This window comes from Lemur catta, chromosome X (assembly GCF_020740605.2).
Source record: "Lemur catta isolate mLemCat1 chromosome X, mLemCat1.pri, whole genome shotgun sequence".
Taxonomy (NCBI): Eukaryota; Metazoa; Chordata; class Mammalia; order Primates; family Lemuridae; genus Lemur; species Lemur catta.
In genome coordinates, this window is record NC_059155.1 from 54,722,418 (window position 1) to 54,737,472 (window position 15,055).

The following is a 15,055-nucleotide window of genomic DNA, read 5'->3' on the forward strand; positions in this document are numbered from 1 at the left end:
CAGTTAGCTACTCTGTAAACATTTGCTGACTGCTTGAATGGATGACCTACTAACTGTTGGTTCAGGCTCCTCACATTCTACAATCCAGGGCCTGTGAGCCTCAGCCTCGTGGGTCCAGAAGCCTGACTTTGAAGTACATACAAAGCTGATCCAGCACAGAGATGAGTGACACAAGCAACCTGTACACTCAATCACTCCACAAAATATATGTCATGTAGTTAATTTATGGAGTGGCTGCCTGGTTGAGTAGAGAACCAGAGCCAAGAGAGATGGAGTCTTGAGTGATATTTGCCTGATGAAACAAAATGAAACATAGAGCACTTCTCAGTGATTGGAAAATTCCTGTCTTTGACCCTGCATCTCTATTAAGGTTGTTGGTTGTAAAGAACAGAAATAAACCCTAGCTAGGGTACTATTAGATGACTGTTAAGTGCTTGTAGAACCCGTGTATGGCAGGAAAGAAGAGAGCTGCAGGAATGAAGAGTGAACAACTTAACGCTCTTCCCTCCATCCTTGTATTCTTTGCTTATGATTCAAAGACAGCATCTGGTTGTCGAACCTTAGGTTATAAGCCCACTCCTCTCAACATACAAGGGAGAGAAGAAGTAAGATGGAACCTATTCAGATTGTCATAGTGGGTTTTTACTGCCCACTGAGACTGCATACAATAAGTATATCAATCAATTAATTGATTAGTTAAGCTGCAAGTAACTTCAAACACTACTCAACTGGCTTAAATAACAAGGAAATGCATTATCTCACACAACAAGAAGTCCCAAGGTAGGAGGACTTCAGGGTTGGTTAATTCAGTACCTTAAGGACCTAGTCCTTTCCACGTCACCATTCTGTGAAACTCAGTGCAGTAACTTTGTTCTTAGAGGCTACCTTGTCTTGCTGGCTGCTGAGTCCCAAGCATCATTTTCAGACAGGGTGCTATAGTTTGGATATTTGACCCTCTAAACCCCATGTTGAAATTTGATCCCCAATGTGGGAAGTGGAGCTTAATGGGAGATATTTGTATCATGAGGGCGGATCCTTCATGAATGGTTTGGTGCCATCCTAGCGGAAGTGAGTGAGTCCTCACTCTATTTAATTTCCCTTGAGAGTTTACCTGAGAGCTGGTTCGTTTAAAATTAGAGTCTGGATACTCTGGTTTCTCTTCAGATGGTATAAAATTAGAGTCTGGCACTTCCGCCTTTTCTCTCTCTCTCTCTCTCTCTCCCCTCCCTCCTCCTTTTCCTCTCTTATCACGTGATCTGTACATGCTGGCTCCCCTTCTTTTTCCTCCAAGAGTGGAAGCTTCCTGAGGCCCTTATCAGAAGCCAAGCAGATGTCTGTGCCATGCTTATACAACCTGCAGAACCATGAGCCAAACAAAATCTCTTTTCGGGCACGGTGGTGCGCCTATACTTTCAGCTGTTCAGGAGGTTGAGGTGGGAGGATCGCTTGAACCCAGGAGTTCAAGGCTACAGTGAGCTATGACAGTGCCACTGCGTTCTAGCCTGGGCAACAGAGCAAGACTCTATTTCTGAAAATAATAACAAAAATTTTTTAAAAACTCTTTTCTTTATAAATTACCCAGCCTCAAGTATTCCTTTATAGCAATGCAAATGAGCTAAGACACAGGACAATATCAACAGACAAACAAAGGCTGCTTGACATTCTATGCTTAAAAAGAGAGAGAGAAAGAGAGAAACCAAGGAATGGTTGCTTCCTTGTGCTTCTTTTTAAGTTCAAGGAAACATTTCCCAGAACACCACGACCTTTTCTGTCTCATGAGTCAGGACAGTGTCACATTCCCCCATAGGAATGAGATCCCTATGATTGGCTTAAACCAACAGTTCTCAAACTTCTTGACCTCAGAACATCTTTACACTCTTAAAAATTACTGAGGACATCAAAGAGCTTTTGTTTATGTGAGAAATAGCTGCCAGTTTTTATAATACTAGAAATTAAGAATGAGAAATTTTAAAAATATGATTGCAAAACAAAACAATAAAATGTACTAAATCCCTAGGTTTCCACGTAGATGCAAGGAAAACTTTGGGATTTAAAAGTAATGATTTATTGGATGATGATAAGTTTACAGAGATTATAGCAGATATAACTGAAGATACTAGTAACAGCACAGTAGAAGTACTAAGACCAAACTGAGTTAATCTCTGAAAATACATATGCTAAACCTTAGAAAATTTTAGAAAACACAAGAATATACAAGCACACATTGTATTAACTGTCCACGTGATGACATCATATGTCATGTAACTTCTAGAAAACTCCTCTGTACACTTGTGAAAGAATGAGAGTGAAAATTCAAGGCAAATAACATCATAAAGGAGTTTTGATTTTGCAGTCAGAAAATGTCTTGGGGATCCCCAGGGATTCTCAGGCCACACTTGGAGAATTACTGGCTTAAATCAATCAGGACTTAGTCCTGAGTCACACATGGGAAGAGTAGGCCCTGGAACCAAAGCAGGGCCCTGACAGCCTGGAAGAAGGGTGCAACTGACAAGGCCCGCTGCAGTGGGGTCAGAGAGAATTCCCCATAGGCAACCAGGCTCCCGTTAGGAAGGGGGAGAAGTGAGTCTGGGCAAACAACAATCAACAAGCAATATCATCGTCAATTCTCTGCTGGACAGGCTTAGCCACGCTCTTCTGATTCTGTGTCTCTCCTTTTCAAGGCTGGGCACACTTGTCTGTGGAACAATTTTCCTTCAGATGCGTTCATGTGCAGGCATTCAGCCCCCTCCCATTACATACTGACTTCATTAGATCAGTGTTTCCCAAATAGCAGCCACTGGAGAACCACTTTAGAATGGCTGCCAAGAGCAAGTGCCACCTTGGCTATTATTTACTTAATCCTCATCTTTAAAATCAACTTGATTTATTTCAAAAGGAACATTTTATTCACTATCTACCCCGCTGATTGAAAGCCTTTTAGGCTTCTCCAAGGAGTCTCAGGAAAAATGATCCACCAGACTATTGATTCTTCATTAGAATTACATTTGTGTGTGGGTTAAATTGGTTTTAAAAGCCTTTTCTGTTTTCATTGTCTTATCAGATGCTGTGGTCGACTGGCAAACCAAGTGTTTAAATGATGTGGTTTCTTTAGAAGAGTTTTCATTCCTAGAAAGTCAAACCAAGTTCTTAGATCATCGTTAATTGCATCTGGGCAAGACAAAAGAGGAAGTCTTAAATTCCTCCTGTGTTTCACTGTTCCCCTCCAAAATGAATGGCAAAAAAAGGAGGCTACACATGTAATGCCCCCCTTTTCCTGCTACTTCTCCCCCTTGGCCCCTCCTGAGGGTTGGCCTTCTTCTGCCTGGGGGTGAGAGGCCCCAGCATCCTCAGAACAGCTGTGGGAGCTCCAGATTCTCAGTGGTTGTTCATCCTTAAACCTGGGAGAGGGGAAGGAAGGTAGAGTGGGGGTGAGGAGGACACAGGGCCAGAGAAAGCCAGTGGAAGCATGGGGCACACAGATACAAGCAGACACAAAGACCAACCAATTGAAGGGAGAGAGAAGAGAGGGAGAGAAACAGAAAAGCAGACATCTGAATCACAGAGAAAGAGAAAGGAGACAACACAGAGGGAAGCCAGGAAGAAGAAAAGCTCAGGGAAAGACAAAGGAAAAGAGAGACAAAAATAAAGGAAGAAAAGAAAGCAAATAAAAGTAAGTGGAGCAGTCTCCTCTAATTTCCCTAGGGGAATAATCACCATGGTCTGAGTAACACTTGACTAAACTTTGTCAGGGCAATCTCATTTCTATTCTGTCTAAGTCTTTGCAGAGCTGTCACCGCCTTAGAAATCTGGTGGGCTCTGGGGAGACATGCAGGTTTTTGAGCAAGGGCAGAACATACTTAAATCTTCAGGATGTTTAAGGTTCAGGAGGTTCAGGAAGACAAGATCAGGCAGCAAGGAGACCAAAGGCAGGGTGCTAGAATGCTCTTTCAGAAGTCCTGGCAAAAGGCATGAGGACTGGACTAGTGGGACAGTTAGGAGAGAAAGAGGTACTACAATATCATGATGCCAGTAGTTACATAGCTAGCTTTCTAAGGGCTTCCTCACATACAAGATTTCATTCCATTTGCTCCAGAAACCTTTTCTTTGCAAGGAATATTACTCACATTGTACAAATGAAGAAACTGTCTCAGAAAGGGGATGTTGTTTGTCTAAGATCCCTCAGTGAGTCCGTGGAGGAACTAGGACTAGGGCTGAGGTTTTCTTTTTCTTTTTTTTTTTGGAGACAGAGTCTCACTCTTTTGCCCGGGCTAGAGTGCCGTGGCGTCAGCCTAGCTCACAGCAACCTCAAACTCCTGTGCTCAAGTGATCCTCCTGCCTCAGCCTCCTGAGTAGCTGGGACTACAGGCATGCGCCACTGTGCCCAGCTAATTTTTTCTATCTATTTTTAGTTGTCCAACTAATTTCTTTCTATTTTTTTTTAGTAGAGACGGGGTCTCGCTCTTGCGCAGGCTGGTCTTGAACTCCTGACCTGGAGCGATCCTTCCGCCTCGGCCTCCTGGAGGGCTAGGATTACAGATGTGAGCCACCGCACCCGGCCAGGCTGAGGTTTTCTGAGTGCCCACTAAGTGGCAAGCCCAGTCTAGCTGCTGGGAACATACATTTGATCCGTACAACAAATTAATATCCTCATTTCACACAATTACACAATTTGTACAGATGCACAACTGCTACTGGACTCCCTTGGGCAGACAGCCTATTGACTGTCATCCTTCCTGGAGCCAAAGCTTCCTGGGGGCTATGAATTCTCTCCATGGGGGCACAGCCCCCCCATTCCCAGAGTAACCACACCAACTTCTCCCTCGGGAAGTTGTTTAGGGCTGGAATGAATCTGAGCCCACATATTTGGTGGACAGTAGAGCTGCTCTTGGAGAAGCAATAACGCTACATTCTTCCCAGGGCTAGGGCTCGGTCTCATGGCTAAGGATTTCCTCAGCATTTCCCTTGTGCATTTGCCTCCCTCCACCCTGCTGCCACACTAATCCAATCCATCATCGTCTCTCATCTGGATTGCCACAACAGCATTTTACCAGTCTTTTTGATCGGGCTGCAGACAGTTCTGTGGTTTGTGCATTGCACAAGGACATCTGGCTAAGGGGCTCAGTAAGGGCTGAAATCTAACCTGTACTCTGGTGCTAAGCCATGAACCCTGGTGTGGGGCTGCATCTGCAGGAAGGGGCCATTTTCTATTTAAACAAAGGCCATTCTTTCCAAGCCAAGTGCCAGGGGGCTATGTCCACTCAGAGGAGGCACCTTTTTCAAAGCCGCACAATAATAAGCAAACAGCACCTAAACAGAAACTCTGTTCCTGTTTCTGCCCTTGCCCCCTATAGTCATTCTTAAGCAGGACAAAGGGGTCCTGTGTAAATCAAAGTCAATCACATCCCTCCTCTGTTAAAAATCCTCCTATGGCTCCCACCTCACTCAGAGTCAAAACTGAAGTCCTTATTTGTGGCCTACAAGGCCCTACTTGATCTGGCTTCCCAGTACCTCTCTGATCTTTACCTCTCATTAGCTCTACCCTAGCCATGGCAGCCTTCTTTCCATTTCTTAAACATAGCAAACCCATCCCATCTCCAGGTCTTTGTACTTGCTTTTTCTTCTGCCTTGAATTCTTTTCTTCCAGATATCCACATCACTGATTCCTTATCCTTCAGGTTTCAGCTCAAGTGTCATCTCTTTAATGAGGTCTTCCCCAACTACCTGACTTAATGCTGTCTTCCCCACTCCACCTCCAAGTCCCACTCTATTATATTTTCCTGTTTTATTTTCTTTGTATGACTTATTACTACATGAACATGTTTAGTATTTGTCTTGCCCACTGGAATGCAAGCTAATGAGAGCCAAGACCGTGTTTGTCTTGTACATTACATCATAGCATCTAAGGACAGTGCCTGACCCAAAGCAGGTGCTAAAAATGTTTTTGTCAAATGAATGAATCTATGACTATTCTCCGATAACCAGAAGTGCAGCTTCAGCTAGGGGGTCCCCTATAGTAGACCCATACCCCCTGGGGAGCAAAGCTGATATTTTGGGAACAGACTTAGGATATCCTAGGTTCCATGAGTCCCACATTAAACCTCAGAGCAGAAGTTCTTTTGATTCTTGATCTAGAGAAGTGAGAAAGAAAAAAGATTTGGCTGCACACAGTGGCTCACGTGAGCCTGTAATCCTAGCACTCTGGCAGGCCGATGCAGGAGGATTGCCTGAGCTCAGGAGTTCGAGACCAGCCTGAGCAAGAGCAAGACCCTATCTCTACTAAAAAATAGAAAAATTAGGCAGGTGTGGTGGCACACATGTGTAGTCTCAGCTACTAGGGAGGCTGAGACAGGAGGATCGCTTGAGCCCAGGAGTTTGAGGTTGCTGTGAGCTAGGCTGACGCCACGGCACTCTAGCCAGGGCAACAGAGTGAGACTCTGTCTCAAAAAAAAAAAAAAAAAAAAAGAAAAGAAAAGGAAAAAGGAAGGCCGGGCGTGGTGGCTCACGCCTGTAATCTTAGCTCTCTGGGAGGCCAAGGTGGGCAGATTGTTTGAGCTCAGGAGTTCAAGACCAGCCTGAGCAAGAGCGCGACTGTCTCTACTGAAAAAATAGAAAGAAATTAGCTGGGCAACTAAAATCTATATCTATATCTATATCTATATATCTATATATCTATATCTATATATTAGCCAGGCATGGTGGCTCGTGCCTGTAGTCCCAGCTACTCAGGAGGCTGAGGCAGGAGGATTGCCTGAGCCCAGGAGTTTGAGGTTGCTGTGAGCTAGGCTGATGCCATGGCACTTGAGCATGGGCAACAGAGAGAGAATCTGTCTCAAAAAAAAAAAATAGAAAAGACAAAAGGAGATTTATGATGTCATTGGAATTGCAGTAAACCATTTCATATTCAAAGTTTTTTCCATCAATGCATCACTCACTCAGGATTTGAAGTCCTCAGAGTAGGCCAAATTTGGGTCAAGTGCCCACACTATATCTACCAGGGAGCAGGTAAAGAAAAGATCTGGCCCCTTCAGCTTTTGTAATGGGAGCCAGTAGTGGGAAGCAGGTGTTGGGAATTCCCCTCTTGCCAAGACTACACACAGCGGAAAGTATGAAATTGGATAGCCCCAAAAACAACAACTGTCATGTTTTTAGGCAATGAAGTGAGAGCCTCAGTCTGAAGCAGTCACTTAACAATTTTCATGACGAAGTGGAAGGGAGGTGGTGAGGTCCTTAAAGGTTTTGGCTGGTGTGGCCATCTTTGCAGGAAATGCAAAGCAAAAGCCACATTAAGTGTCAAAACTAGTCAAGTAATAGTTATATCTTTTTGTGGGAAGCACGAAGCCCACAGAATCCACCTGCCACCAAGTTGAAGATGAATTTCTTCTAGGGAATTTTTCTTTTCTTTAAAATTGTTTAAGATCCTGAATCTCAGGGACCCAGAATTAAATTGATTTGCTCAGTCATTGTGGCAGACAGACTCTAGGATGACCTCCAAAGATTCCCACCTCCTAATGACTGTTCATTTGTGTGATCTCCTCTCCATGAGTGCAGGTAGAACCTATGACTTGCGTCTAACCAATGGAACATGGCAAAGCTGATGGTTTGTTATGGCTTTAATTAGGTTACATTATATGGCAAAGATAATGGGCTATCACTTATAACATAACATTATGTTATATATGACTCCACCTTAGAAGACTGGAGTTAAAGAGACTCTCCCCTGATGGATGAAGAAGGCAGCACCTGTGGTGCGGCTAATGAGACTCTGAAGCAAAGAACCCAGGTAAGCTGTGCCCAGACTCTTAAGCCACAAAAACTGTGAGACAATAAATACGTGTGTTGTTTTAAGCCACTAAATTTATGGTACCTTGTCACACAGCAATAGAATATTAGACAATGATTGTATAATATAATCATATTCCTTAATGGTCTCATCATCAATCTAGACATGGTACCACATGGGAATAATAACAACCTCTCCCTCATAAGGCTGTTATCAGAATACCATTAGTTTAATTTTGTAAAGGGCTTAGAACAATTTGTGGTACATATATGAGTGTTTTTAGGTTGCTTCTTGTTAAAGGGGCGTGGTCCCATCTTCATCCCCATACCACCTGCAGATCTGACAGGTTTCTGGACCATTCCTTACCCTATTTGGCATATCATGAAACATCTTGTATAGTGGTCTGGAGGACAATGATATTTAATTTAGCTGTTCCAGCAAGACCCTTTTAATTATTTTTTTCTTTTTTCATTTTTTTATTGTGGTAAAATAATACAATACAAAATTTACCATTTTAAAGTATTCAGTTCAGTGGTGTTAGGAACAATCATCACCACTATCTAGTTGTAGAACATGTTTATCACCCCATAAGGAAACCTCATGCCCACTAATCAGTCACTCTCCACTCCTCACTTCCTCTCAGCTGCTGAAACCACAAATATGCTTTCTGTCTCTATGAGTTTGCTTTTTCTGGATGGAATCATATAATATGTGGCCTTTCATGTCTGGCCTCTTTCACTTAGTGTAATGTTTTCAGGGTTCAATCATGTTGTAGCATTTATCAGTACTTCATTCTCTTTTAAGGCTGAATAATATTCCATTGTATGTATATACAACATTTTGTTTAATCCATCAGTTTGTGGACATTTGGGATGTTTCTACCCTTTGGCTTTTGTGACTAGTGCTGATATGAATATTCATGTATAAGGTTTTGCTTGAACACCTGTTTTCAATTATTTTGGGTGTGTACCTAGGAATGGAATTCCTGGGTCATATGGTAATTGTATGTTTAACTTTTTAAGGAACCCAGACTGTTTTCTACAGTGCCTGCACTATTTAACATTCCCACCAGCAACGTATGGGGGTTCCAATTTCTCCTCATCCTTGACAACAATTGTTACTTTCTGTTTTGTTTGTTTGTTTAAACTCACTCCTAGTGAGTATGAAGTAATATTTCATTGTGGTTAGGATTTGCATTTTCCTAATGATTAATGATGTTGACAATCTTTTCATTCATTCATTGACCATTTGTATATCTTCTTTGGAGAAATGTCTATTCAAATATTTTGGCCCCCTCCTTTTTGTTTTTGAGACAGCATCTTACTCTGTCACCCAGGCTGGTGTGCAGTGGCACAATCATACCTCACTGTAACCTCAAACTCCTGGGGTCAAGAAATTCTCCCACCTTGGCCTCCCAAAGCACTGGGATTACAGGCACAAGCCACCATGCTCAGTCATTGCCCATGTTTAATTGAGTTATCTTTTTGTTGTTGAGCTTCAGGAGTTTATTGTATATTTTGGATACTAGTCCCTTATCAGATAAATGATTTGAAAATATTTTCTCCCATTCTGTGGGCTGTCTTTTCACTCTCTTGATGGTGTCCTTTGATGTTCAAAAGTTTTAATTCTTTTTTTTTTTTGAGACAGAGTCTCACTCTGTTGCCCAGGCTAGAGTGAGTGCCGTGGCATCAGCCTAGCTCACAGCAACCTCACACTCCTGGGCTCAAGTGATCCTTCTGCCTCAGCCTCCCAAGCAGCTGGGACTACAGGCATGCGCCACCATGCCCGGCTAATTTTTTCTATATATTTTTAGTTGTTCAGATAATTTCTTTCTATTTTTTAGTAGAGACGGCGGTCTCACTCTTGCTCAGGCTGGTCTCGAACTCCTGATCTCGAGCGATCCACCCGCCTCGGCCTCCCTGAGTGCTAGGATTACAGGTGTGAGCCACCGCGCCTGGCCAAAAGTTTTAATTTTGATCAAATCTAATTTATCAATATTTTCTTTAGTTGCTTGTGCTTTTTGTGTTATATCTAAGAAACCATTGCCATATCCAAGGTCCTTAAGATTTACCCCTATATTTTCTTCATAGAGTTTTACAGTTTTAGTTCTTATTTTGGTTCTCATGTTGGTCTTTGATCCACCTTGAGTTAATTTTTGTATATGGTATGAGATAATGGTCTAATTTTTCTTTTTTTCCATGTAGCTATCCAGTTCTCGCAGCAACGTTAGTTGAAAAGACTGTTCTTTCCCCCATTAAATGATCTTTATGTGTTTTTTTTTTTTTGAGATAGGGTCTTGCTCTGTCGCCTGGACTAGAGTGCCATGGCATCAGCCTAGCTGACAGCAACCTCAAACTCCTGGGCTCAAGCAATCCTTCTGCCTCAGCCTCCCAAGTAGCTGGGACTACAGGCGCATGCCACCACGCCCGGCTAATTTTTTGTTTCTATTTTTAGTTGCCCAGCTATTTTTTTTTCTATTTTTGGTAGAAACAGGGTCTCGCTCTTGCTCAGGCTGGTCTTAAACTCCAGACCGCAAGCAATCCTCCTGTCTTGGCCTGCCAGGGTTCTAGGATTACAGGTGTGAGCCACTGTGCCCGGCCTTTGGCACTTTTGTTGAAAATCAATTGACCATAGACGTATGAGTTTATTTCTGAACTCTTTTTTTTTTTTTTTTTTTTGAGACAGTGTCTTGCTCTGTTGCCCGGGCTAGAGTGCCGTGGCGTAGCCCTAGCTCACAGCAACCTCAAACTCCTGGGCTCAAGCAATCCTTCTGCCTCAGCCTCCCGAGTAGCTGGGACTACAGGCATGCGCCACCATGCCTGGCTAATTTTTTCTATATATATTTTTTTAGCTGTCCATATAGTTTATTTCTATTTTTAGTAGAGATGGGGTCTCGCTCTTGCTCAGGCTGGTCTCGAACTCCTGAGTTCACACAATCCTGTTTGGCTAATTTCTTTACATTTTTAGTAGAGACGGGGTCTCGCTCTTGCTCAGGCTGGTCTTGAACTCCTGACCTCGAGCGATTCTCCCGCCTCGGCCTCCCAGAGTGCTAGGATTACAGGAGTGAGCCACTTCGCCCGGCCTGAACTCTTTATTAATCTAGATGTCTATCCTTATGCCAGTACCACACTGTTTTGATTACCATAACTTTGTAGTATATTTTGCCGTCAGGAAGTGTGACACTTCTTTTTTAAAATCATCACACTTCCTGATGGCAAAACTTACAATTTAGAAGACCCCTTTTATTTTTAACTTCCACGACCTATATCACTCTCTGTAGCCTATAGTTAGTTTGGGCTTCTAATAAGAACAGTACCACTCCCTTAGTCTTAGAGCGGATTAAGACATATAATCCCATGAAGTTTCTAGTACTGGTGAGTATTTATAAACTGGAGTTGAGAGTGACAAAATCCTGTTAATTTCTCTGAACACAAAAGTCCACAGTTACCTGAAAATACTATAGAAATGTGGTTTTTTTTGTTTTGTTTTGTTTTGTTTTTGCTTAAACTACAGAAATTTATTTTCTCACAGTTCTGGAGGCTAGAAATGCAAGGTTGTGTTCTGACCCATTCTGTTTCTGGCGAGGGCTGTCTCCTTGGCTTGCAGATGGCTGCCTTCCTGCTGTGTCCTCACATGGCCTTTCCTCCTGCCTGCACCGAGAGAGAAGAGTATAGAAATATTTTGGAAGATTGCTTCTTCCAGAGGGCCTTAAAAATTGAAATATGGGGCCAGGTGCAGTGACTCATGCCTATAATCCTAGCACTTTGGGAGGCCGGGCCAGGAGGATTGCTTGAGGCCAGGAATTTAAGACCAGCCTGGGCAACATGGCAAGACCTCGCCTCTACAAAAACTTTTTAAAAATTAGTCAGGTGTGGTAGTGCTCACCTGTAGTCCTAGCTACTCGGAAGGCTGAGGCAGGAGAATTGCTTGAGCTCAAGAATTTGAGGTTGCTGTGAGCTATCATTGCACTGCTGTGCTAGAGCCCAGGTGACAGAGTAAGACCCTATCTTGAAAGAAAGAATGGAAGGAAGGAAGGAAGGAAGGAAGGAAGGAAGGAAGGAAGGAAGGAAGGAAGGAAGGAAGGAAGGAAGGAAGGAAGGAGAAAGGAAGGAAGGAAGGAGAAAGGAAGGAAGGAAGGAAGGAAGGAAGGAGAAAGGAAGGAAGGAAGGAGAAAGGAAGGAAGGAAGGAAGGAAGGAAGTAGAAAGGAAGGAAGGAAGGAAGGAAGGAAGGAAGGAAGGAAGATAAAAGAGAAAAGAAAAAGAAAATGGGATTATAATCATTTTGTTGCTGGTGTAAACAGGATCAGTGGTTTAGAATTCATTTGCTTGAGGACATGGCATATGTCATGTGAATTCAACCCAAAGAGCGAGGAAAAGCTGCTTTGTCTTGACATAACATTCTCATCTAGCAAAGTGAGCTGTGGGAACTCTAATCTGTTTGTTACATATATAGATAGTTAGGCTTATATTTTTGTACTTGTTTCCATTTAAAAAGAGTTATAATTTATTGCCATGTCAAAGATCAGACCATAATTCATGACAAATAAGGCAGTAGTATTCTTATTAAATTTGGTTTTAAACATTTTTTAAATAAAACAATGCTTTTATATAACCATAGACCCACATGAGAAGTATGAGAAATAGGCTAGGCATGGTGGCTCACGCCTGTAATCCTAGCACTCTGGGAGGAGGGAGGATCGCTTGAGCTCAGGAGTTTGAGACCAGCCTGAGCAACAGCAAGACCCCGTCTCTACTAAAAAATAGAGAGGAATTAGCCAGACAACTAAAAGTATATATAAAAAGTTAGCCAGGCATGGTGGTGCATGCCCGTAGTCCCAGCTACTTGGGAGGCTGAGGCAGGAGGATTGCTTGAGCCCAGGAGTTTGAGGTTGCTGTGAGCTAGGCTGACGCCACGGCACTCTAGCCAGGGCAACAGAGTAAGACTCTGTCTCAAAAAAAAAAACAAAGTGAAATGTCAGAGATATCAATTGTCAAACTTAGTACTTAAGGAAATCGGACATTTCATACTTAATAACCTTTGTTAGATCAAATCTAACAGTATATAACCTTTGGAGACTGGCTTTTTTCACTCAGCTTAATTCCCTGGAGATTCAACCAAGTTGTTGCATCTTCATTGCTTTTTATTGCTAAGTAGTATTCCATGGTATCAATGTCTCACACTTAGTTTAACCATTGACCTGTTGAAAGACATCTGGACTGATTCTGGTTTTGGGTTATTATAAATATAGTTTCTATGAACATTCTTGTACAGGTTTTTGTGTGAGCATAAGTTTTCATTTTGCTGGGATAAATACCCAGAAGTACAATTCCTCAGTTGCATGGTAGTTGCATATTAAGTTTTTTAAGAAATTGACAAACTCTTTTCCAAAGTGGCTATACCATTTTCCATTCTCACCAGCAATTTATTAATATGAGTGATCCAGCTTCTCTGCATCCTCATCAGCATTTGGTGTTGTCATTATTTTTATTTTATTTATTTATTTATTTTTTTAGAGACGGGTCTCACTCTGTCACCCATGCTGGAGTGCAGTGTTATGATCATAGCTCACTGCAACCTTAAACACCCGGGCTCAAGCAATCCTCTACCTCAGCCTCCCAAGCAGCTGGGACTACAGGCACGTGCCACCACACCTGGCTAATTTTTTTTTTTTTGTAGAGATGGATCTCCCTGTGTTGCCTAGGCTGATCTTGAACATCTGGCCTTCTGGCCTTCAGTGATCCACCCACCTCAGCCTCCCAAAGTGCTAGGATTACAGGCATGAGCCACCACACCCAGCCACTGTTGTTATTTTAGATATTCTGATAGGTGTGTAGTGACACTTCATTGTGGTTTTAATTTGCATTTCCCTAGTGACTAATGATGTTGAGCACCTTTTTGTGTGCTTCTTTGTCCTCTCTATATCTATCTATCTCCAATCCTCATATATATATATATATACACACACACACACACACATACATCTCCAAAATGTGTTTATTGGGATGGTTTCCCATTCATTCAAGCAGGGTACTTTTAGTGCTGCTTCCTTCTAAAGGAACGCCCTTCTGTAAGCCTTGCTTTTCCTCCTGTAGGTTGGCAGAGGAAAATAGAACAACCAACACACAAAACTACTGTTTGTGCATGGCTAAACACCGTGGTGATTTTATAGCATCCTGGGCATTTCACATCCATAAAGTAGGAATTGGAGCTCTGCATGAGGAACTTCTTGTGTTTCCTCTTCTCCAATTCTGGAGAGGGATGAAGGAGATCCTCTGTGAGAGGCATGTGCTTGTGGGAAGGCAGTCACCGCCGGAAAGGCTATATCCTCTTAAGTGAAATGTCTGCTCATGTCTTTTGTTCATTATCTAATTTAATTGTTTGGGTTTTTTACTGTTGAGTTTTGAGAGCTATTGATTATATTCTAAATACAGTCCTCTGTTGGATATATTAATGGCAAATATTTCCTTCCAGTCTGTAGCTTTTCATCCTCTAACAAGGACTTTCGCAGAGCAAAAGTTTTTAATTTTGGTGATTCCAATTTATCAATTTTTCCTTATATGGATTGTGCTTTTGGTATCAAGTCTACAAACTCTGTCTAGCTCTAGATCCCGAAGATTTCCCCCTGCTTTTTCCTAAAAGTGCTATAGTTTCTTTCATGTTTCACATTTAAATCTATGTGATTTAATATCCGTTCTCAGTTAAATTTGCATATAAGGTGTGAAGTTTATGTCAAGGCTTATATTTTTTTCTATGGATTTCCAATTGCTCCAGCACCATTTGTTGAAAGACCATTCTTTCTTCATTAAATTGCTTTTGCTCCTTTGTCAAAAATCAGTTGGACATATTTGTGTGGGTCTTTTTCTGGGTTCTCTATTCTGTTCCATTGATCCATGTGCCCCATCTTCTGCCAATATCATCACAGTCTTGATTACTGGAGCTATATAATAAGTCTTTTTTTTTTTTTGAGACAGAGTCTCGCTCTGTTGCCTGGGCTAAAGTGCCATGGCGTTAGCTTAGCTCACACCAACCTCAAACTCCTGGGCTTAAGCAATCCTTCTGCCTCAGTCTACCGAGTAGCTGGGACTACAGGCATGTGCCACCATGCCCGGCTAATTCTTATCTGTATATATTTTTAGCTGTCCAGATAATTTCTTTCGATTTTTTTTTTAGTAGAGATGGGGTCTTGCTCTTGCTCAAGCTGGTCTCAAACTCCTGACCTTGAGTGATCCTTCCACCTTGGCCTCCCAGAGTGCTAGGATTACAGGCGTGAGCCA

At 42.3% G+C, this 15,055-nt stretch overlaps 1 protein-coding gene across 1 annotated transcript; it reads right to left on the reverse strand.

The window, feature by feature from the left end:
- Nucleotides 1-13,814: 13,814 nt before the first annotated feature.
- Nucleotides 13,815-14,072, reverse strand: LOC123628019 (40S ribosomal protein S27-like). Its single transcript, XM_045537604.1, has one exon. It carries the CDS (start codon nt 14,064-14,066, stop codon nt 13,815-13,817), a length of 252 nt encoding a protein of 83 aa, XP_045393560.1. The 5' UTR covers nt 14,067-14,072.
- Nucleotides 14,073-15,055: the final 983 nt, after the last annotated feature.

Coding starts and splice junctions, on each gene's coding strand:
- LOC123628019 (XM_045537604.1), bottom strand. CDS start 14,066: ATGCCTCTCACAGAGGATCTCCTTCATCCCTCTCCAGAATTGGAGAAG.